At 41.4% G+C, this 24,663-nt stretch overlaps 2 protein-coding genes across 4 annotated transcripts in view; one reads left to right on the top strand and one right to left on the bottom strand.

The window, feature by feature from the left end:
• ptk2aa (protein tyrosine kinase 2aa) overlaps nt 1-3,760 on the bottom strand; it is a 53,342-nt gene extending 49,582 nt beyond the window's left edge. For both annotated transcript variants that reach the window (XM_068575889.1, XM_068575890.1), the window contains exon 1: nt 3,558-3,760. The gene's annotated coding sequence lies outside the window, so the exon portion shown is untranslated. The remainder of the gene's footprint in view (nt 1-3,557) is intronic.
• Nucleotides 3,761-5,392: 1,632 nt separating this feature from the next.
• dennd3a (DENN/MADD domain containing 3a) lies at nt 5,393-23,877 on the top strand. Of its 2 annotated transcripts, none has more exons than XM_068576238.1 (30): nt 5,393-5,553; nt 8,548-8,638; nt 9,323-9,478; nt 9,629-9,764; nt 10,282-10,397; nt 10,505-10,626; nt 10,734-10,845; nt 10,994-11,113; nt 11,334-11,432; nt 11,567-11,686; nt 12,375-12,490; nt 12,775-12,930; nt 13,058-13,154; nt 13,252-13,355; nt 14,001-14,206; nt 14,289-14,448; nt 14,994-15,150; nt 15,377-15,599; nt 16,746-16,825; nt 17,548-17,727; nt 17,833-18,003; nt 18,781-18,910; nt 19,203-19,310; nt 20,809-20,906; nt 22,148-22,302; nt 22,444-22,510; nt 22,704-22,776; nt 22,873-22,991; nt 23,110-23,247; nt 23,345-23,877. In XM_068576238.1, exons 2-30 carry the CDS (start codon nt 8,558-8,560, stop codon nt 23,537-23,539), a joined length of 3,795 nt encoding a protein of 1,264 aa, XP_068432339.1. In that variant the 5' UTR covers nt 5,393-5,553; nt 8,548-8,557; the 3' UTR covers nt 23,540-23,877. The 2 variants fall into 2 exon arrangements, with proteins under 2 accessions (XP_068432339.1, XP_068432338.1); XM_068576237.1 differs by having other exon boundaries at nt 10,496-10,626.
• Nucleotides 23,878-24,663: the final 786 nt, after the last annotated feature.

The raw sequence follows: 24,663 nt of genomic DNA, 5'->3' as shown, positions 1-24,663 counted from the left end.
TTCCTTTCAGCTCCTGAGGGACGCAGCATGCTTTAGGATGTACAGTAAGTGCTCTGTGGTGTGTGTGTGTGTGTGTGTGTGTGTGTGTGTGTGTGTGTGTGTGTGTGTGTGTGTGTGTGTGTGTGTGTGTGTGTGTGTGTGTGTGTGTGTGTGTGTGTGCTGTTTCCTGAATGCAACCAATCCAGAAGCTAAGGGAATGGACCTACAAACACACACACACTCCTTTTCCTTCACAGCTGAAACCACATGCGGGAGGATGCAGGGGAATAAGATCCACGGAAGATGCAATGGAAGCTAAATTTATAAAGCCATAAAATCACAGCCAGCACTTGCATGAACGCACACGTACACGTACACGTACACACACACACACAAAATTACTGGTGCAAAACAAAGTTCTCCATTTGCTAGATTCAACTGTTCATTCATGACTTTTTTTGTAAATATGATTCATAAATACGCGCAAGATGTGGGAAAACTTTTAGACCTCCACAGAGTGTTTGCTAACAGAAAACAGAAAATATTCAAACAGAAAACTCAAAAAGAGAGTTGTTTGTTTCCCATCAGAACGAATAATTTATTTTGGTGTCATGAATTCCTCACAAAACTTGATTACACACATAATGATATTCAGGACACACACACACACACACACACACACACAGCATGTGTCTGCAGTGATTGCTAATATCATTAGTTTGATTCATTATGAGTCACACCACATCCTGCAATCTACAGATACTTGACGGTTGGCTTTATTAGTGTTGCCCTCCTGTCTTTCTCTACAGTATTTCTGTCTTTGTCGGCCCATTCGGCCCATCCGTGACAAGAACACACTTGAGTAGAATATATAGTAAATGACTGCAAAGAATAGAAAAGTAACTTGGTAGCAAAGCAGAGCTGAGCTGAAAAAACAGACTATAAACAAGTATCTGCCATGTAAATGACTGCTCCTGTAAAATCTCTGAGTGTAGTCAAGTGTTTCTATAAATACAGGCCTCTTGCACTGCTCTACAATTTACACACACACACGCGCACACACACACACACACACACACACACACACCATGCATGTATTAGCCTACTGTAGCCCTGCCAAAGGAAGAGTTGTGTCAGAAAGGTCATTAAGTTCTTCCAACCAACGTACTGACATCCATCACAAAAGCCTTCATTAAACATTTTTAAAACTAAAGTTGAGGGTCCATATGAAGTAATTTCCCTAGAGCTGATACATATCACAAACTGAAGCAAAGCAACATGACCTTCAGCTTGTTTCTCAGAGTAATGACATGTTTCCACTCCAGATAAAAGAGGATACCCAATTAGTAGACTGTGGTTGTAGTTTACCTCAACATTCAAACATATATAGACGGGATGCATTGCAATGTAATCAAATCAGACAAACTTCGTATCTATTTCTAACACACTTATGGCAGTTTGCCATTGTTTGTATAAAATGGCAAAAAAAAAGGGGATCAGTAAGTTGTCACTGTCTATTTAAATTCACCATCAAAGGCACTTGGTCACAGCAGGTGGGCTGAATAAACGCTGCTCCAGTGGAACTAAATACTCATCAAATGGATAAGCTCATTAACAGTGAGCCTTGTGTGCTAATTAAGAAAAAACATCTTAGACCTTAGAAAGCTGTGTGAATGTAACATACAATCAATTACATTTGCGTTAATAGTTTGGTGTTTTCGCTTCACATCTGGCAGTGTTCAGTGCTATGTTTTTTTGAACAAGCAACATATGAGAGAAACTATTAAAACTCTGGCGTGTAGTGCAGGAAGTACTGTCTGCAGCACATCATATTGGGACAGATTTTCATCTCTAAAAAAAAAAGCTTGATCGGATTTAATTATTTTCCCCAGAGTTTATTGTCACACCATCGCAACCACCTCAATGTGCTTGTTTCAGTAAACAACAGCCTTACTCAAACAGTGAACAACTGTAACAAGACAGTTAAAACTGTGCGATTGCATTGTACCTTCAATGTACCAAACTGGGACTGAGATGCATCCATAACCCAAAACATGATCTTGAAGAAACTTTGCATTCTCTCCACAAACAGTCATGAATCACATCAGTGTACAAAATACTGTTTTGGGTTTAGCTTGTCCACGAAATTGCAAATATAAGTGTGCAAAACAGCACTCCTATTAGTATACTGTAGCTCTGAAGCCTGAGTGGCCTCAGGACACTGCAATTCATTAGCATTTCCTTGCATCTTGAATATGAAGTAGAGGCTCCAGCAATCTTTCACAGTTGGGCAAAATGCAGAACACAGAGCAGCATGTTTCAGAGGGCTTTCACTTGGCCAATAAACCTTCAAGTATCTTATTAGATATATATTTTAGGGGAACTTAAAGGTTCTCAAGAATATGAATAACTTGATCGTTTTACCATAGGCCCATACATGTTTTTGATGGATTTGATTAGTCGATTAATTAATCACAAGTTCTTTGAACCCGAGCTGGTGTCTTCAAATATCTTCTCGTCTCTGAGCGACAGCCCCAAAACAAAAGCTCATCAACTCAATATATATATGTGTGTGTGTATATATATATATATATATATATATATATATATATATATATATATATATATATATATATGTATATATATATATATATATATATATATATATATATATATATATATATATATATATATATATATATATATATATATATTATAATAATAATATGATATCTACAACATTGAGCTAAGAGAAGCAGCAAATCATCACATTTGAGAAGTCAGAATCAGTCAATTTTTGGCATTTCAGTTGACTGACCACCTGAAACAAATGACTGTCGAAATTGTTAAAGATTACTATTACGAACTAATTAATAATTTGACTAATTATTTCAACTCTGAAGTGAGGGACTACATTGTGTGGATGAATATCTCTAACTTCACATACCTGATATGCACCTGATTAACCAAATAATAAGAGCAAAATAAGTCTCTGCGGGCAGATCATATCATACACCTTATTGACACAGTTATGTAGCCGTAAGTAACTGGGCCAATTGGTTAGCTGTCTGAAAGTATTCAGAATAAACTAACGTTGCATGAATAAATGAAACACAATTGGCCCATGTATCAGGTAGAATGGTCGAGTTCAGTTTGTTTGGGACGGAGGGATCAAGGTAACCTAACAGCCTTGAATCCTTGGCACAAGGAACCCAAGAAAACACTCAAAACAGATGTTTAATTTAGGAGCTAAATGTCAGTTTATCCGGTGCAACATATTTGCCATAAATTGGAGTTAACGTGAATGTTTCTTCGCATTTATTCCACGTGAATGTGGCGACGAGTTTGGTGACAGTCGGTCACTTTCAACTGCTTCAAGTTACTAAAAAGCCAAACTACGTCCGAGTAAAGCGAAGCTACTTTCTTACTCATTTAACCATTTAGGACCAAGTGAGAATGGTTTAAAAACTGGGAAGTTAAGCAGCAAAGTTAACATTAACGCAAGGCACCGGGAACAAACCGCATCCCATACTTTCTTTTAGCGACTGAAATAATCTCCAAAACACAATATCACTCACGTTGACTTGTTCCAGGGGACGTCCGAGAGAGTTGGGGTGTCTTTCCCGGCGGGAGAAGTGATTACCAGTCGGCGAATAGTCCGTTATTTCAGTTTTAGCTCGGGTTAGTTATAGTTACTGTCTTTTTTTTCGCCTCTGCCTATCTCCCCCTTCTCCCTCTCCCGTCGCCTGTTCCTGCTTCCCCTCTCCACATCCAGCATTCCAATATGGCCGCGGCTGGGAGCGACACACACACACACACGCACGCACACACACACACACACACACACACACACACGCACGCACACACACACACACACACACACACACACACACACACACACACACGCACACACACACGCACACACACACGCACACACACACACACACACACACACACACACAAACCCCTACGCGCGCGCAGTGCACACCCACAGAGAGAGAGAGAGAGAGAGAGAGAGAGAGAGAGAGAGAGAGAGAGAGAGAGCAAACTATTCCCTCAGAGGAAAGCCCTGCCTCAGGCACAGCACACATCAGCTCATGAATGAATGAATGAATGTGTAGATTGGGCCTACTTTACATGTTTAATCTGTAGTAAGAGCAGTAGTAACGACGCGGAAGAAATACAAAGACAAGCATTCAAACTTTCAACAAAGTTAAATCAAAGTTTAAGCATCAATATATCCTTAGAGTGCTGAAAACCGTATACAGAATAGTTCATTTAAGAATGATTTACAGGACAGTCAAATAATTGGGTTATAATTATAGATGCATTAATGTGTACGTCACTTTAATGCTGCAGCTCTGTGCACAGGATCAAAGACGACACCTTGTGCCCACGACTTGCTACTGTAGCAGCACTAGAGTTCACCTTCATGAAAACGCCTGAAAAATGACACGAGGCTGCTTCATTGTAATCTATAACCAGACAGACCTCTACACACATTAGAATGATTGGTCATAACTCGTTTTCCTGCTTGAACCATGGCGCAAGACAGCATATTTTACAACTTTCTTTTGTTTGCTTTTAGCGAAAGTGGCGTCATTGAGAAATGAAGGTCAGTTTTCAGCAATCTTTATAATTTGTGGCACGTCTGTTTCAGAGCTATGAGATCCGTAATGTTACTGGATGAAACACAACGCGTTAGATGTCTCGCCACTGAAGTTTTGAAGCCATTGTATGCATGGTCAATCTCAAAATAAAATTCCTCCATGAAATAACCCCCCCCCCCCCCCCCCCCATTTTTGTTGAGTGGAAAACACGTCTTTAATCATATTAATTGAGATGAGGTAAAAACTGAAAACTTGTATAAGAGAGTGCAATCACTGAGAAAAAAACAAACATTGTTTTTCCTCATCACATGTTGGAGCATTCAGGTGCAATTTGGTGAAGGTTTTCTCTCACACACATACACACATTTAGTTTAAAACAAAAAAAGGAAAATTATAAGTTTTTAACAACCCAAATATGAAACAATTATAAACAATTGCAAACAGAAAACATCACATATAACTGTATGCTTGCTTATCTGCTCTAAATGTTGGCACTTAGTACTTTTTAATTTATATAACGCTTGTTTTTACTCTATGTGTAATAATGAAGCAGGCTGCATTGATTTATTTCGTAATTCAAAAACTTGTAAATATTATTTCATTAAAATTGCATACATTTTTGTTGACGTTTCTTCGTGTAGCAGTGCACAAAACTCGCACTAGATGGCGCCATTGTACTCTTTAGCCAGTTCCCGGAAGTGTGAAAAAAAAAAACAAGTCAACCTTTATTTTGAAATGTTAGGAAGTCCCGCTAACCGTCGCGCTGTCAGTGCCTTTAGTTTGACAGGCCAGTGCAAACCGTAGTGTGTCAGTACCGGTTCAGTGCCAGAGCCGAAACAGTTAGAGACAGTGTTGGAGTTGCAGCGTTAAGACTTGTTCACAGATGTGTGACGGTAAACTGGAGCCAGCGACTGGTCTGCGTGACTTCTGTCCACTGGGAATGATCGAGTCTACTTAAGTTCAGGTTCGTCTTTGATTTTCCACTGTGCTGTGTTAAGAATGTCGCTCAACTGGTCTCAAGTCAGTTTCATGTCAATTTCTTACGTTATCTTTACAATAACGTCAAGCACCAAACTGCTGTTTTAGCACGGTCTGACGTCACTCCTGGTGAGACGTCTTATATCGCTGAGGCGGGCTTTATGTGATCGATAAATCTAACTTTAATTATGTTATTTCACTTCATATTTATTTTTGCATTAAAAAATCTGTCTGGGGACAGCAGATGCAAAATTAGCCACTCTTGCTAAGTCTGATTCACTTACAGTTTTACCGTTGATTGGTGTGCATTGTCCCTGCAAATTAAATAAATAATAATAACTGTTGTGTCAGCCTTCAAGTAAAATGCTGTCAGTGTTTTGTTCAAAGTGTGCAGTAAAAAAAAAAATATTGTAAATACTGTCTTGATAATATTTCCAATATATTATATTATATATTTCCAATTAAAAACTCCATCTGATTCTAAATTTAGAAAAAGCAGGTTGTAAGTTAACCAACACTGACAGATCTGCCCCGTAGCCCTGAAATGACTTAATTTAAAGTTGAGCAAAAAAATAAATAAATGCCATAATGTGGGACTACAGTCCTCATCCTGCAGCTCTGTGCCCTCAGAAGCTCCCAGCAGTAGCGCGGGAACCTGTTTGAGTATTAGCCATTCGTTTCGAGCATCATGTCGACTTTGACCGCAATCCAATGGCGTTATATGGCGGCAAATCTATGAAACTACCATCCGTTTTTTTTCATTCAAAAACTTGTGGGCCTGTACAGCCATTTGAGATACTATACTGTGATTGGAGGGCTCGGTGGGGTGCAACATTGCCAAAATGTTTCAAACGTGGAGAGAAAACGCTGCTAATCGTTTAATGCTCCGCTAACAATAGCCACGAGCAGAAGGCTACACTTCAAGGAACATTATTGCTATGACTCTTTTTAATCTCTCTGATTTTTCCCTGTCGCTCTGCAGTGATTGCAGCTGTTCCCAACAGTGGAATAGCAACTTTTTTCTTACAGGATGTCCCGCCGTTAAATCAGGCTCTCATCAGAGGGATGCGCTCGTGCGTCTGCGTTTGTAGAACGCCAATAGGAATGCCCTCTCCCTGAAATTACCCATTTGCTCTGTGATGCCAAACTATAAACTGCCTTTCTCAGCTTTAACCACTTCCATTTTGTAAGGGGCCTCCTTCCTCTATCCCTCTTTTCAGTTCTATAAAAAAAAACCCTGCTTACTAGTAACTGCTTGGCTAGAGCAATGTCGCTTCTTCTCTAAAATATATGTTGAAAAACGTGTTTGTTGAAGCTGCTGAACAGCCTCTGCATGTCTGCACGGAGGAGAAGAAAGGAAGTACAGAATTTTATTCAGAATTTTATTCAGCAGGCCGAACTACCTCGATTCACCTTGTTTTCCTTCTATTTGTCTCTGTCCCGCATTCATGACATCTGCACTTTATTAAGTGTGTGTGTGTGTGTGTGTGTGTGTGTGTGTGTGTGTGTGTGTGTGTGTGTGTGTGTGTGTGTGTGTGAACGCACACGCAAGAGACTGTCCTGCCAGTTGATGTGTGTGAGATAGTTATAAAACTGCTATGATGGCGGCTATAGATTGAATTTATGAGAAGTGTAAATGTACATCAACTCCTACACGTACAAGGTTTCCAAAATTAGGAGTTTTCAGGGAATAAATGACCCAAGTTTGTGCTTGAGTGAGTGTTTCCATGACACAGGAGGGTGGTTAGTCAGAGGCCGGATTGGCCTGAAGACTGAGAAAGAGAGAAAAGAAACAAGCATGTCGAAGGTGAAGAAAGAAAAGTAAGTCAAAACGAGAGAGCAAGAACAGAATGAAAGAGGAGGCGAAGAGTAGATAAAGGGCACAGCAGGGAGGTGATATGAGAGGGGTTTGGAGAGAAGAGAGCAGGAGAGTTGAAAGACTTGAAAGAGAACTGTTGAGGGGGAAAAAAAGGAACATTTAACTAAGTGCAATTTTGTCTCTAACAGACTAATTTAAAAAAGATGACATGTGCTTGTAAAGAGGAGAATATACATAAAAAGGGCGACGTAAACTATACATCTATATAGATATAGAGATATATTTTTGATGTTCAATTTTAGCGTATTTTTCGGTAAATATAAACTTGAGTTGATGAAAAGAATTGGCCGAAATGGAGAGATCTAAAATTAATGTAAGAGGTGGAAACATCCAGCTGCATCAGCGATTTTAGTATCACATTGTGTGTAACTAATTATATAATATATACTGTTAAATTCTATGTATTTTCAAAAGGATATTTTTGGAACTAAACAGGTCAGTTTGCAGTAACCTGTGTTCCCCTCTGTGATTCTGATGACTAATGTGGTTTACTGGTTCAGTGAACAAACCCTAACATCTGTTTGTTTGGGTGAGTTACACGGTTTTGCGTCAGAGTGTGTATGCGTGTTAGCGCACATCTGGAGGAAGTTGCCAGAAAAGAGAGAATGTTTCTGTGTGGGAGTTACATGTTTGCTGGTTTTTAATTGGAGCTAGTGCTGTGCAACTTAGATCACTCAAGCTGTAGTTTTGTCATGTGGGAAACTGCAACTCATCAGGTTTGGGAATGTTTTGTGAGTCATGGCCAAAATATGATGTCTTTGAAGTGTTAACGCCTTCTGCCATTTGACGTCATTGATGTTGTCCGATTGGACCAGTGGTTCTCTGTATGTACAGTAAGAGTCTATCACAGTATGAGTATGTTTTATTATTATTTTATCTTCAGTGCAGTGGAGAGTGACTTCAATAGCTGAATAAAAGAGGAAATCAAATGTATTGATTAGATTTTAAACATTTCCTGCAATTCCTTAGATGCAATTATAACCAGAGATATTGAAGTAGTAGCTAAAAAGAGAGAAACATGGATAATGTTCAACACATTTTTGTGATGATGATCTCATCTCATCTAAATGCACCGTACGTGTGTGTGTGTGTTTCTGACAGTGTGTGTGTGATGGCAGAGCTCCCGTCTGGACTGCTGGAGGCATGTGTAGTGGTGGGAGCGCCCAGTGATAAGCTACGAGACATATACCAGGTATATTACACACAAAGACGGATGGAAAACCACTGTCAAATAACAAAACATATGCAAACAATCAGATGTGGGCAGCATTTGCACTTTGCATGCGTCTTATATCAACATAGACTCACTGTAATCAGATTGCTATTGAATGGCCTCGGGTAGTTCGTCTGCACATATGAACAGAAAGAGCATGCTCACAAGTCACGACGGGTGTGCACAGTATCTAACACACAGACTTTGAAAAAGCATGATTAAGTTTATTGGAGTTTGGTAAAAGATACTTGATACACTTGAGATGAACTGAGGACACAGTCCCAGCCTCAATCTGATTGGTCAGATGCATTCAAAATGTTTTGACAATTCCCATAAGGCCAATCGTTTAGCCACCTTTTTAAATAGCAAAAAAACATATTTCAAAATACTTTATTTGACATGTTGATGTATTAATATTTTATTTGAATACCGGCATTGTTCCAATATACACAATGTTTCTTCTGCTTATTAAACTTGTGTGTTCTTTCCTCACAGCTTCATTTTCACACGCACCTAAACATTTGATCTGAAATACTGAAATAATGGCACAGCTTGGATAGCGATTTATGAAGACATTAGACAGTGTTTTATGCTGGGAGTGAATGTGTACAGTGACGTATTGGTAGCCAAGCCTATAACCCTAAATATGTATAACTGTCATAGCTTAATCTGCAGAGTAAGTTAGATGAAATCCCCCTGTTGGAAGCCGAGGTACTGCAGGTCCATGCCCCGCCATTTGTTTCCAAAGAGACCAACTCCAGCCAGTTGATTGGCCCAGCTTTCAGTCGAGTCCAGAGGAGGAGGAGCTTTATCAAAAAGGTAAACAAAATGTTTTTATTTATTTAAATTCATGTATTAACCGGCAGTTTGAGACGCGGATGAAGGATTGGGAGTTTCACATCACTAGCAGGCATCTTTGTTGATCACTTTCAAAAATAACATCCACATATGTTGTTTTTCTGTGTGTAGAAGAGGCGAGATCGCGCTGCGGAGGGGTCGTCTAACGGACAAACAGGCAATCGTACTGACGCATCCTCAGCAACAGAGGACATCAGTGTTCCAAAAGATTTGGACCTCATCGCCTTGCCACAGCTCTGTTTCCCTGGTACTGTGTGTTTGTGACAAATTTAACATTTCCATATTTTGAATTGAATCAAACACAATGGTGACAGTGGCCATCTCAAGCAAGACGTTTTCTTCTTCTTTTGCCTAGGGTGCTTTGCTTATTTCTTTAGTGCATGGCATTATATGTCCAGACCTTGATTCCTCCAGATCTAACCAGACAATGTCATGATGACACTAATCGTGAGTCACAGACTGTACTTTTGAGAAGAATCTTGCCATAACCACCGTCATGGATTACTATCTCACTTGAAGAAGTCTGCAATGTAGATTACGCACCAAAACCACCACCCACACTTTCGGCATAAGTATTTTATTATAATGACACAAATTTCCCAGTTATTATTGCGCCTTGGATGTTGTTGACTCGGAAAGAGGCCTCAGGCTTGGTTGGGCCAAGTGTCTCTGAAAACCGCAGTCGGGTGTCGGAGCGTTCGCCTCAGCAAAAGCTGATGGATGGATGTTTATGTGAATTTAACTCCAAAATTTCCTTTGAATAGGTGGTCTTCAGTTGGCCAATGAGCAGAGAGAAGACAGGTATCACTTCCTGGTCTTTACCGACCTGTTTGGGAACCGAACCCATGGAGTTGTTGTGCAGTACTTCAGAACTGTACAGGTACACAGACACATACACACACATATGCACACACGCACACTCACAGAATATCCATCAAATGCAGACGGTTGTTTCTCATTGGCTGTCTGCCCTGTCAGTCCTGTCAGGAAGGTGCTATCCAGAATGGCTACAGGGGGAATTTGTCAAAGTCCCGCCTCTATACACCATTTGCTGTGTGTATCATCTCCAAGTTCCCGTATTACAATGCTCTGAAAGACTGCTTGTCATGGTAATCATTTTTATTAAGCGGATGGATAACCTGACGTTGGTTAAGGTGATTTGGTGACATATCAAACCTCCCACCCCTGCCTCTCCTTCCCCCGACTCGATTCTCAGTCTCCTGGTCCTGTTGCGGCCTACGAGACAAGCGGACTTTGAGGAGACCATCAAGGAATTTTCCGCCAAGCTGTCCCTGGTCCCTTTACCACCACCTGGACAGCTACATGTGGTCAGAAAACACTTTGTCTCACTCTTTCTGTCTCTGTTAAGATATCTCGACTAATTTTCTCTCACCCTCACTTTATCTTCATTTGTCTCTGTGAACAGTTTCAATTGCTGCATCTTCACAGTAATATGCGTGTGTTTCTGTGTGTTAGTCCTTCAACCTCCGTCCCATCCACGTGGTTCTTCCATCAAGGGAGGATCAGGACAGTCCTATTATTGACATCGACCTGCATCTTCCTTTCCTCTGTTTCACTCACACAACACTGCTCCAGGTAAGGCAGCACACGGAGACTGCTCTTTCATGGCTTGGAAACACAACAGGGAGTCTTAAAGTGATGTTTATGCAAGGGTACCTTTACTGTGTTTATTGGTATTTCTTTTGAGAAATGAGGTATAGCGAGGGATTTTATTTCAATAAAGTACATCGTAAATCTAAAGAAAATGTAAAAGTTCCAATTTTAAGGTAACGCCATGAGGCCCGTCTCTCTATAGGTGCTGTCCTGCCTCCTTCAGGAGCAGAGGGTGGTATTATTCTCTGCTGACTGGGCCAGACTCACACTGGTCGCAGAGAGTTTGCTCTTGTACCTGCAGGTCAGTAGACGGGGAACATTGTGTCTTACAATTTGAATATTGAATTTTACTTTGAAGAAATATTGTATAACTTCCTGGAGCATCCCCCTATCCATCTATCTATATTTTTTATCTGTCTCTGACATCTCTTCCAGCCTCTGTCCTGGCAGCAGCCGTATGTTCCTGTCTTGGCGAGAGGAATGCTGGACTTTCTCATGGCTCCCACAGCCTTCCTGATGGGCTGTCACATCAGTCATTTTGAAGAGGTTGCTGCAGTGAGTACTTTCACTGTCTACAAACGTTCTTATCAGCATCAAGGCTTACAGTCTTGCTTACGGTCTTATTTTTCTTGCTTTGGGCGAAGTCGTGTCAGCAAATCTGATCTTTCATGCCAAAGTTAAGATTTGGCTTCAGCTGATATCAAGTTAATATCTACACGTGTTTATGATTGAATTTTGAATCTTTAATCTAAAAAAAATCTAATCCTGTACACATTTGAGTCAGAACCCGTCGAGTTAATAAATATATACATATCACTTCAACTCTTTTCTACTCTACCTTCACTATCCCTCTACCCTATAATGTCTTGGCTATTTCCCAGAAAGAGCAAGTCTTTTGGCAGTATAGTTTACTGGTATTACATCATATGTTTTATTAAAATTGCTCGCATGTAATTCAAGTGACTAGTCTTTTTGCAATTGTCTCGTTTGAGCTCACGTACAGTATTAAACAATAACTGGTTGTCCACTGCATTCATCTTTATTCATTGTCTTGCAGAAGCTTAGTTCATATATTTAACAGTAGCTGCCTGTCAGTCTAACACAGGAAAGCACAATCAGACTGTGTTGTCATGAATTGTACCCATTGTATTTATCGTGTGTGTGTGTGTGTGTGTGTGTGTGTGTGTGTGTGTGTGTGTGTGTGTGTGTGTGTGTGTGTGTGTGTGTGTGTGTTCTTGTATAGGAGACAGAAGAGCTAATTCTGGTGAATGTTGATGATGGCATCATTCAGTCGTCATGGTCTGAAACCACTGACCTACCAGCTATCCCCCTGGCTGCAGCTGAGAGCTTTATGTCAAGGTAACACACACACACACATACACGCACACACAAACACACACACACAATGCAATGTCCAAATGCGTCAATACCTGACTCAATAGAGAATTGTGTGCAAATATTATGCTTGAGTCTTAAGAACACACACACTCACACACACACACACACACACACACACACACACAGTAAAAGTAAACTGCTGGCTGTGAATTTGCTTCCATCGTGGCCAGAAAGACAGTGTACCACCACTTCTCGGTCAATCTGACTCTCACGTACCTGGTGTACTGTGTGTACTGTGTGTGTAGGGCAGAGTCACTCCAGCTTCACTTTGACCTGGAGCTGTGTCATCTTGGAGTCGGCACTGATGCCAACGCGCTGCGATGCCAACGCAGAGACTGGCAAACACGCCTCAACACACAGATACAAAACATAGCTCTGGAACTAGTGGTCAACATCTACAGGTAAAGTTCTCAAATAGCTGTGATTCTAGGAAATAAAGAGGTCAGTAGGCATAAGTTATAACTTCAGATATACTAGACTGTTTAATCTAACTGTTCCTCTTTCCATCTGTCGTGTTGTCTTCGTCAGAGGCGTTCAGGACTTTCTCAACCATGAACACAGAGTTTTCAACAGCGAGGAGTTTCTGAGGACCAGAGAGCCGGCAGACCAGCTCTTTTACAAGAAGGTACATTCACACATTTTTACAAACAAGGCACACCTGCACACGCAAACTAAAACTATTACAATCTGTGCTACATGTTTCTCTTTTTTGTTGTCCCCAGGCATTGGACACTCATATCTTCCACTCATTCCTGCGAGACAGGCTGAGCAGGAAATGGGACGCCTTTAGCCGCATGGAGCAGAACACGCGAAACCATGCACACAGGTAGGATATCTGCGAGTATGATGTCACAGCTGAGGGACAGCGGTAACCACGCAACTGTGGGTACAAAAGTGCAAGCTCAGTAGTTTGCTTGTTGTACACTCGAAACAAGGATATTTTAAAGATCATGTTGCATTCTCAGGTTACAAGCCAAGTGGGAATTCTCACCTCCCGTGAGACATGCAGTCCTGTAAAGTAGTTATTTTCTAGCATAATACAACCTTTAGTCGGATTTATGGTCTGCCTTAGAGTTATTGTACTTGTCAGCCCGATAGAGCTGGAACAATTAGGTGATCCATTTAGTTTCACCTCTTATTCCCTAAGTAATCTATTGTTTGAGGAAATAATTAGCAAATTAATGGATAAGGAAAATGACTAAAAGTTGCAGGACAAAAGCAGGAAAAACACAGCTTTCATATAGTTTGTATATATTTCCATCTGGACTAAAATGACACTTGTAGTAAATGACACATGTAGGAAATAACTGGAGTGCAAGAGTTTTCTATAACCAAGTAAGCACTGTAAGAACATTCATCATCTGGGTTTGTTGCTCAGCCAACAAAAAAATGTGTCGCCTTCATGTAACAATAAGTATTGCCAGAGAGCTAAACCTGTTTGAACATCTGTCTCCTCGGCGTCTTCCTACAGGAATCGTGCGATGACGGAGTCTCCTCGGCGTCCTCTCCTGTTGGATCTGTCCAGGCGCGGCTACAGCAGCTACGTCAGCCCCAGGGACAGGCTGAGCAGGAGGCTGGGAGCCAGCCTGCCCAACCTGGAGCAGCCTGCCAGCGACACTGTGCCGGCCATCAGCTCCAACAGACCAGCCTCCATCAGGAAGATGTCACCGGATGTTGGTCAGCACTGATGGATCAAAACAGATTAATGGAGAGTCAATTAAGAAGCAAACTGTATCTAATTTCCTTTGTCACCCTCCAGGGTTAAAGATTCCTCAGAAAGCGGTGAAGGTTTTCCGCCTCCCAGATTTCCCCCCTCCGCTGGCCTATCATTACGTCCAGAACTATTATTCTGACATGGTTTCTTCGCTGGGGAAGGCTATGAACGCTACACAACCTGAAGAGTCTGCCCTGATGGCCAGGTACTTTGAGGAGGCATAACTGAGAATGTATATTTTTTTGTTGAGCTGCGAAACAAACGTTAAATATTCAATATCTGGATGTTCAATTCAGTTCATTTGTTTTGTGTAGCCCCCAAACATCTTTGAACTGTTTATGATCAACAAATGGTAATTAAGTATTTTGGGCACTGTATTTGTGTGTGACTTGCTCAGATTAATTGTTTTTATTTCTGATCCATGAACTTTAGACAGAGACTCCATCACTAAATATAATCTACATTAGAACTTTTAAAACTTTACATTTCTGTGAAATGATCTTGCAGGATTTGCTTATTGCAGTGGGCCCTTGATGGCTTGTGTTCTTGCAAACCTCAGCCAACCCATTGTCTGATTGTCATTGTTTTTCTTTTTTTAAGGGAAATATATATCATTTCTTATATAATAGATATTATCTTTTCAAAAACATTCACACTGTGCTGAGTGATTGCATCATAATGTGTAAATAATTTAGAGGTTATCTAATAATCATCAGACACCTAACCCAATCCACCCATCGCTCTCTCCAGGTACCACTACCTGCGAGGTTTGGTGAACACTGTGTCCAACAGGCGACTGGACGCACTGGAGGACTTCCAGAGCCTTTATAAGACCGACTCAGACATCTTCCCTTCTCAGATGGTTAAGTCTCTGGTTGACTCTCTGCCAGAAGCTGAAAGATTACAGGTCAGTCTGTCATGAATGAGGACAATGTGTTGGTCTGCTGTATATTGATCAAGTTTAAGCAATTTTATTGGATATCATCTGGCAAAGAAACGCCATTTACTCAGGAAAAAGTCATCTCTAATGGTTGTCGATAACTCAATTTCCAACCCCTGAGTTGTACCAGAACTTCTGTGATGATTCTGATGACCATATCGATGAGAGCCGTTTTAATGAAATTCCTCCACAGGCGGAGAAACGGCCAGAACTGAAGCGGCTCATCAGTCGGGTCAAGAGGGACCAGGAGCGGGAACTCGCGCGCGATGGCAACGACCGTGAGGAAGATGCCGTCAAGCGCTTCAAGCTGCCGAAAAAATATATGCAGCTGGAGGAGTTTGTGAAATGTATCCAGGAGTCCGGCATTGTAAAAGACCAAGGAACCATACATAGACTCTTTGACGCTTTAACTGTAGGTAAGTGGTGTCGTACGCTGCATTGACAGGCACGGATGTGTGTATTATGTGCTTTTAATGCACATTTATGAGAGCAGCTCGGGCCTTTTTGCCATTCTTTTGATCAAACAGGATCTCCCGAAGAACTTTTCTTACAAATCCAAGTTGTCGCCTGAGCACACACACATACAGACCTTCTTCCTCTTTCTAGGCAAACACTCATTCCTCAGGTTAATCATTACCTCAGCCCTTCTTGAAGAAGGAGAGTTGGTCCTGCAGGGATGTTTGGTGTTGTAGGTGTAACCAGGGCTGCTGTGGTAATTTACTGGCCTTCAGCTGGTGGTGAAAGACAAATATAATAAGTTGCATATAGTGATGCATTGAGCAGACTTGAACACCATTGTTTGTATATTGTAAACATTACGAGCAGCTACTAGGAACTAGTACCAGCCAGCCTGAGCGCCTCAGTGACCTGTCAACATTCCTGTTTGCTTGGATTGGGTATGTAAACGGGAAGGACAAGTTATATGAACGATGGGCTGAATAATAAAGAGGTATTTGTTTTTAATTTAAGATAATAGCTACTAGGGAGGCACAGTGTTTTAAGAGGGGGAGGTGAAGTACTTTTTCAAAAGCTGAGGTTTTAGCCAAAATTGCATTCTGGATATCTATCTTCAGGAAGAGAGGTTGTAGTGAGAGCTTATCTTGCTTTCCACATTATGGTTTTGGAAAAGGGAAGGTTACATCCCGTTCGGTAAAAAGAGCAAACGTCAAGTTTTCCTTTTCCTCTTCTGACCTGCTGGGGAATGTGATACAGACATAATGTTCAGAGTTGGACACCTGGCTATCAGCTGCACATTATCACACTGCAGACTACTTTACTTTAATAGGACTTGTGCTGCTGTGGTTATTCGAAGTCATAATGAAACTGAATTTTTAGCTGAATACTGCTTTAAAAAAGCATAACATTTATGTAACTGTGTGTGTGAGTGTGTGAGTGAGTGAGAGAATGAAGCTGAGCGTTTCTATATAGTTTCAGCTTCGTCAGTCCTTTCTGGATAAATTAAGATCCGTATAAAGTGTTTCAGCGTACCAAGTCCTCTGGCTGTGTTGACAAAGAGTAATACAGGATACCCAATGATGAAAGTGTGTGTTTGTTTGTCGCAGGTCATCAGAAGCAGGTCGATCCAGATTTGTTTCGAGTCTTCTACACCATCTGGAAGGAGACTGAGGCGGAGGCACAGGAGGTCTGTATGTGGGCTTTACTTGTTTCATTCAACTTAAGTCCAAATCTTGAATGTACAGTTTTGGCAACATCGACTGCAGTTGTATTCACATTCACAGTGTAATAGTGAAGTGTGACACAGACGGAAAATCAATCCCGATGTGCTTGTTAGCTGATCATAATTGAAATTGTAGGCTTCTTTAAGTCTACTAACGGGCATACATCAGGAAACATCAAATGTTTTGTTTGTGAAAGAGAAAGATCTCTTGTATCTAAAAATCTATTGAAAGTTATCATGAAAGGTAGAAAGGATCTTAAGATTGGCTGAAAACAACTCAAACAATATTGCAATATGGGAGCAATGAGTAAAATACACTGTAATTATGAGTTAATCAACAAATTGATTTAATGGTTTGATAATACCAATTAATTCATATTTTGTTATTTTGACCGCAAATTGCATGAGTATAATTTTTCAACTGCATTTTTCATCAACTGAAACACGAAAAGAGCATATAAAGATAATTTCATCAATTCATTTGATTTATTTTGGACTTACTATCTTGTTTGTGGAATTTTACAAATAGTTTTACTGTAATAATTTATGTATGAACAACTTTTAACAATAATAAAGACCAATTAAAAGGCCAATAAAAACCCTTAGTGAAAAACCTGCTGTTAAAACGGTTTTCCCACCAGCTGACAAACCAGTGAAATCAGCTGAATCTTTTGTGTGATTTTCAGGTGTGCTTGCCAAAGTCCGTCTCAGAGCACATTGAGCCCGGCGAGTGTGTCTTCAAGCTGTCCTCCTCTGTCAAGACGAGCCGCGGTGTGGGGAAGATCGTCATGACTCAGCGACGGCTCTTCCTGCTGACCAACGGACGACCAGGATACGTGGAGGTGGCACTGTACCGAAATTTAGAGGTGAGCCAAAAGGAAGGACCAAAGACCTTTGGACTCAAGGTCAAATTTACAGTATGTTGATCCTGCATGGTGATCTCCATCCTTTCTTCCTCTCTTTTCCTCCAGGAGGTGAAAGTGTCCTCGGCTCCCTTCCTGCTCCTGAGAATCCCCAGCCTGAAGCTGCGTGTTCAGGGCAGGAAAGAGACGTTCGAGGCCAATTTGAAAACGGAGACTGAGCTGTGGAACCTGATGGTCAAAGAGATGTGGGCCGGGCGCAATATGGCTGACCAACACAAGGTAAAGCTGTAACTGAGGGGTGAATGTGAGTATGTGTGTGCTGGCATGAGGGTATACTGTTTGTGTGTGTGTGTGTGTGTGTGTGGGGTGGGTGAATTAGAAAAGAGATGAATAATTGCACAAGAAAGAAAGATAATGTGGTGTGTTGTCATGCGCCTTTATTACTCATAACTTGTCTTATCTCGGGGTGTGTGTGTGTGTGTGTGTGTGTGTGTGTGTGTGTGTGTGTGTGTGTGTGTGTGTGTGTGCGTGCGCTTATGCCAGTCATCGTAAACTTCACTGCCCTTGGTAGGTGTGGTTGAAATTCACTGAGGCGTACCCGAACATAAATACTCACTTGAACAAAGCCGGACGGCTTCCTTTGTGAAACCAGATGATGTAACTGTAACATCTCTGTCTCTCACTCCTCTCCTTTCTCTCTCATGGTTCCTCTGCTTTTTTTCTTCTTCTTCTTCTTCTTCTTTTACTCTCTGCCCTTCACGGTGAATAAGCCGCCCCAATGTCTAGACCTCTGAAAGCATTGCACCCAGATCTAAACCAGACAATCAACACACATTTATCTCTGATTTAACTCACCAAAGCTATTATTCATTTAGAATTGAAGCCGTAGCATTAAAATCAATTTAGCTAGACTTGCTTTCACGAATGGTTTTCTTAATCTAGATTATTTTTTGGTACAATCTCATTGTAATGCCTTTTTGTGAAGCACTGTCTTCTGTTTTGCAAAGCGCTACATGTGAAGTTGTGGAGTAATTGTGAATGGATCTTTGTCTCCAGGACCCCCAGTACATGCAGCAGGCTCTGACCAACGCCTTGTTAATGGACGCGGTGGTGGGCAGCCTGCAGAGCAGTAAGGCCATCTACGCTGCTTCCAAGTTGGCTCACTTTGACCGCATCAAGATGGAAGGTGCTGATGATTATTCTTGATGATTCTGTCCCTGTTTTCTTTACTTTTACCACCCATTTCATCACCATGGAAGGCTTCAGTTTGATTTGATTTAGTTTGAATGATTCTATGATGCACTAAAACATGTGTTATTCACAATGTGGGCTGTGGTTAAGGACTTTCTTTTTGGTTGCAATTTGTAGTCAGTTAAGAATGGTTTGAGATCATTTGGACATTTGTTTGTGTTCCTCCGTACATGATGACTCATCAGAGGTTGTAACTCGAACTTTAATATTGAGTTGTCTGTCTCTAGTGCCGATGATGGTCCCCAAGACAACGGCAGAGACGCTGAAGCACAAAATCAACCCCTCGGTGGAGCTCGCTGCACCTCAGGCTGTAGATGTGCTTCTGTACACACCAGGTAAAAACCCAGCAATCTCCTCATTGTTCTCTCCGCACTGACAAATGTCAGGTCTCACACGCTCTCGCTCTCTCTCTCTCTCAAGGGACTTTTTACACTCCAGAGTTTCAACTGAGACACCGACACACAGTCACTGACATGTACACAGACTGGTAAAGACACACATGACCTTTGCTTTGTCATCGCCACTCAATCCAACTTAAAGAGACAGTCCGTCAAAAAGCTGCACACAAAGTTTCTCAACCTCCGAAAACACAAGGAAGTCAGCCAGACGTGTACAAATATATTTGGAGGGAAACCTCTCCTCAAGGTTAAGTTGTTATGTAAATACAGTTCAGCCTTTCAAGTGGAAGCTTTGAAATCATGTGAACATGTCCCTCGCACTTTGTAAGTGTCTGTTTAGCAGTGAAATGATCTCTAAGAGCCAAAGAACGCAAAGTGTTCAACAAGTGGAGTTAACTTAGTGACTTTGTATACTTGATGCATCTTGAAAAACCTGAATGTGGAAGCTTTTACCTCATACACAAAGGGTCACCAGATGGGAACAATGCTCTCCTCAAGAACATAAAAACACAATATGAGTGAGCATCTTTAAATAAAATGCTATTTCTCCCACCAGTGGAGTCCCAGAGGCTGGAACAACAATTCAACACGGAGGCCGCCCAAACCTTTTCTAAGACTCAGATTGTTCTTTTATTCTGTCGCCCATCAGGAAACTCCAGCCATCACGTTTGACCTTAAAACACACAAATTCTTTACTGTTGTTGAGCCTTTGGTACCAGTCCTCTGACTTCACTATGGGGCAGACAGCTTGGCACATTTCGTGGCAGGAAGACTGGGAGGAAACATCTTCATAAAAAGAACGATAAAGCCATTGCCTTCAGCGACCGTATGGGACCACTTAGATGCCCGGCTGGTGGCAGACTGACCCGCGGCTGTAACACAGTCGCGAACACTCATACTCACTGATGCCCACATATACAGACTCTGTTCAGTTCTTCTGTCGCAGTCCGCTCTCAGATTTCTGTTGGTGAAAAGAACAAATCTGGCTATTCAGAACCTCCCTCCCTGCCTCTCTCCGGCACTCTGGTTTGAATATAGGTCACTGAATTGAATTTCTGGCGTATTGCCAGTTCACTCCAACTTCTCTACCCCCCCCTCTCTCTCTCTCTTGCTCTCTCTTTGCTCTCTCTTGCTTTCTGCTGCTCCTCCTATGAAATACAGGACCTTACTTTATTTTTCCTTCCACCAGCGGTGCTTTTAAATAGCGCTGAGTACGTTCGAGGATATCTGACCGTTAGGTGAAGCCTGGGTGGAGTCAGGCAGCGGAAAAATACTTTTGAATTTGATGTGTTTCCATTCTAACTGTCCAAACTGTCGGTCGACGTTTGCGTTTCCCTCTTGGCCTCCTGAAAGAGTAAACACTGGCAGCAGTAGGTCACAAGTTTTTTGCGATATGGTACTGTGAAATAAGTGATTGATTCTCCATGTGTTTCAGGTCAGCTATGGGTGTCTGTGAGCATGGGGAAGGTGATGGTGTTTGATGCCTCCAGCTGGTCTCTCACACACACCTGCCACGTTGGAAATGCAAGACTGGTAACAAAAACTGACACATACACACACACACACACACACACACACACACACACACACACACACACATTGCACACTCCAATTTTACTTTCTGCCCAGGAGTTATGACAAAACAGAATCAGACGTTTCCAACCAAAAAAGTGAATTGGGAAAGTAAGCAGAATTTCTCCGAGCCGTAACTACTCTGTTATTTCATTTAGAAGAACAAAATTATCGCGGGATGAGGCGTTTGAATTCTTCGCATCTCTGGACAGGATCAGCAACGCATGCATACCACTGACATCAGATACAAATGAAACCGTTACACTCAGGTTTCCCTCCTGTTTGCTTCACCATGAACGCTGTCAGTATTATCTTCAGACTTGCATGTGCATGTTTTGAATAGTTTTCATTCCCTCCAAGACACTTTCTGTGTAAACAACAACTCTCACAACAAGATACAAACCAGTGAAAGGCGGGTGGAGAATGTTCAAAGTAAATGAAGTTAAGGATGAACTTACAGGTTCTAGACTCGGTGCTAATCATTGACCTCGATTCAAAGCATGCAGGGCACAGTCACATGAAATATGTTAACGTGTGTGTGTGTGTGTGTGTTCTTAAGACTCCAGCATAATATTTGCACACAGTTCTCTATTTAGTCACGTATTGACGCATTTGGACATTGCTCTGACTTCTACAGTAGTAACCTGACGGATGATTAATAGCAACTGATAAGAAAATAACAAGCAGAGTTTGTTTTTTTTTTGGTTTAGCAGCTTTGTATACATATTTTACTTTTATTTCATATGTTTTTCCACCAAACAATCTGAAACTGTAGAAACAGACTACGGCATTAGATGCAGGACAATGTGTTCATGCGCCAAGATGCATTTATTAGAAAATGTCTCCACCTAGTGCAGAGTTTAAGTCGTGCACAAGGAATTTCCACTCGCACTGAACTTTCAGCACCTTCTGTTTAACTCAAAATAAATTTTAGGATTATGCATAACCTTATCTTTTTCCGTTTTATACATCACTTACCTTGTGTTTTCTAAAGGAAACAAGCGTCACTGATGTAAAATGCAGCTAAAAATACAAAAATAAGCATATAGGTTACACTTTACCTCCTCTAAACAGCCTATTTATTCATATTATTCATCCAAAAATATTTTCATATTCATTCTTAAAACCTATAGTTCTCATATGCGCAGACACCTGGCTGTTCTCCGTATAGCTGTGTGAACTTTCTGCCTCTCTGTTTTCAGAACTGCATGCTGGGAGTTGACGAGGACCAGGTCTGGATGGGCTCAGAGGACTCTGTTATCTACATCATCAGCATGGTGGCCATGGTCTGTAACAGACAGCTGACTGAACACCGGGCGGAGGTCACCGGACTGGCACTCGACACGGACAAACACAAGTAACACACACGCACAACGGTCCTGTCACACACCTTTGACGCGCACTCTTTCACCGAGTGTTCCTTCTATATATAGTCTTGTAGTTGATGTAAAGGTTCTCTGTCTTTGTCTGACCTGTCACACATTCCTATGTTATTCAGCCAAAAGGTGGCGTACTCCTGCAGTGCAGAGGGAAGCGTCATGGTGTGGGACGTCTCAACACTCCAGGTCCGTTTTAAACCAACACAAGTACTAAATACATCAGAATGCTCGCAGGTCTATAAAATAAGCAGTGATACATTCATCGCCTACAGGTTCATTCAAGGGTTACGTTACTCATTCAACCTTGTCGTCAGAGCAACTGCTATTGACGGTAACGTTTCACTTCATAGTAACGGTTTTTGTGTCACTAACCACTCAGTCGAAGAAGCAATTTCGCCTCTCCTGCGACCGCCTGCAGTCCGTCTCCAGCTGTAACGGGACGCTATGGTGCTGTAAGTCTCACGCTATCTCACTGGAGCATTACAACGGCAAACATGGGAGTCAATTATGAGCAAACAAATAATCCCTCTGTCTGTGTTTATCTCCAGCTTCCAGAGACAGTGTCATGGAGGTGTGGAGGAACGGTTCATTGAAGCAACGTCTGACTCTGCCAGAGCAGCAGAAAGGATCCACAGCGACATTCAGCTCTATACTGCTGTTGCCCGAGGTACCACACTCAGTTCTCTCTCTCTCTCTTTGGCTTTCTCTCTCTCTCTTTATTGGTGTGTGTTGGTTTTGGATTTGAGTGTGAACCCCTTCCTTCAATGTGTTTGTGTGTATGGTAGAAGGAGGAGCTGTGGAGTGTTTGTCAGGACTCAGGAGATGTGTGTATTTGGCACATTAAGGACACCACCAAACCGCATCACCGCGTGGCTCTGCAGGACTGCACCGGATGTTACTGCATGATCAAAGTTAAAAACCAGGTTAATACACAGCACTGACATGGGAAACACTTCAAAAAAATCACCTTTTTAAATGCATTAGTATCCATCTTTAACAAATGCTCCCGTTTCTCTCCAGGTGTGGGTCGGCGGTGTTGGCCGCAGCTCCACCAAAGGGAAGATTTACATCCTGGACACAGAGCACCACCAAGTCCTGAAGGAGCTCCACGGCCACAACGACAAGGTGACGGCGCTCTGCTCTGCGGAAGACCGCTACGTCCTCAGCGGAGCTGGCAAACACGACGGAAAGATCGCCATCTGGAAGGTGGAGTAGAGTTGCGTCTCTGGGAATGGACTCGTTTTAAAGTTGGAGCCAGCGCTTCGCCTCAAGCGCTGTGGGACTAACGAGCTTTTAGAATCTGCAAGAAGCGGAGAGAAGGTTTGTGGAAAGCGGATTGAAATCACCGCAACTCGCCTCTGCGTCTCGTAGATGTGAAGGAATCACATGGTGAAGCACCAGGTTTACACGTATGTATTGTCACTGAGTGAGCAGCTCTTCTTTCCTGCTCCGAGGTGCTCTGAGGTGGTGTTTTGCAGTTAGAAATACTAACAGTACTAACACATTATTTTTCGGTAACATGAAGGACAAATGAAGACTGAAAAAAAAGAGAAGTGGGCACAAGTTCTGCTGGATGTTTTGTATTTTTTTAATCCAAAGTGCTTCACTTTCCTGAAGGTTTGAAAAACATTTGTTATTTTGCATTTATTTTTTTTTTGATGCTGCACCCTGTTTTATATTGAATATGATCACACTTTCATTACGTGGGAACATTGTGTCACCTCCAACTGTGTTCTTGAGTTGAGTTTCAACAGCTCAAAGGAGTCACACTACCCTGAAAACAATACTCACATGATCGAAGATTTCACCATGATGTGGGAAAGAAAAATGTTTATTTTGACAGACGGTATTCTTTAATGGACAATGTATGACTGGAATATGATGAAAGATGATACAAAGTTGGGATCTGGACTCGCACTCCGACATGTGATACTGTACTCTAAATAAGCACTAAACCCATAGTGTTTTTCTCTTCTTGTATTTCTTTATCAAATACTTACCTCATTGTTAGACCAAGTATTTACATCTTCGCTATTTATTTTCCTACAACATTAGTTGTACCTGTATTACCAGATAGTTCAACAAACTGACGGGGGGATGAAGTTCAGGTCTAACATCCTGGCTATAAAATGTCTCATGATATTAAAAATATTATGTTTTATTTATATATATATATATATATATATATATATATATATATATATATATATATATATATATATATATATATATATATACATATAATTAGAAAGGCCAGGCTATGAATTACTTCTCATGTGTTAGTGTTCTGTGTTCTGAAGACATTTGTGATATATGCATTTTATAATTTTGTATGGATT

Source organism: Clinocottus analis, unplaced genomic scaffold (assembly GCF_023055335.1).
Source record: "Clinocottus analis isolate CAN_PGR_092001 unplaced genomic scaffold, fCliAna1.0.p SCAF_14, whole genome shotgun sequence".
Lineage (NCBI taxonomy): Eukaryota > Metazoa > Chordata > Actinopteri > Perciformes > Cottidae > Clinocottus > Clinocottus analis.
This window is presented reverse-complemented; position numbering and strand designations above follow the sequence as displayed.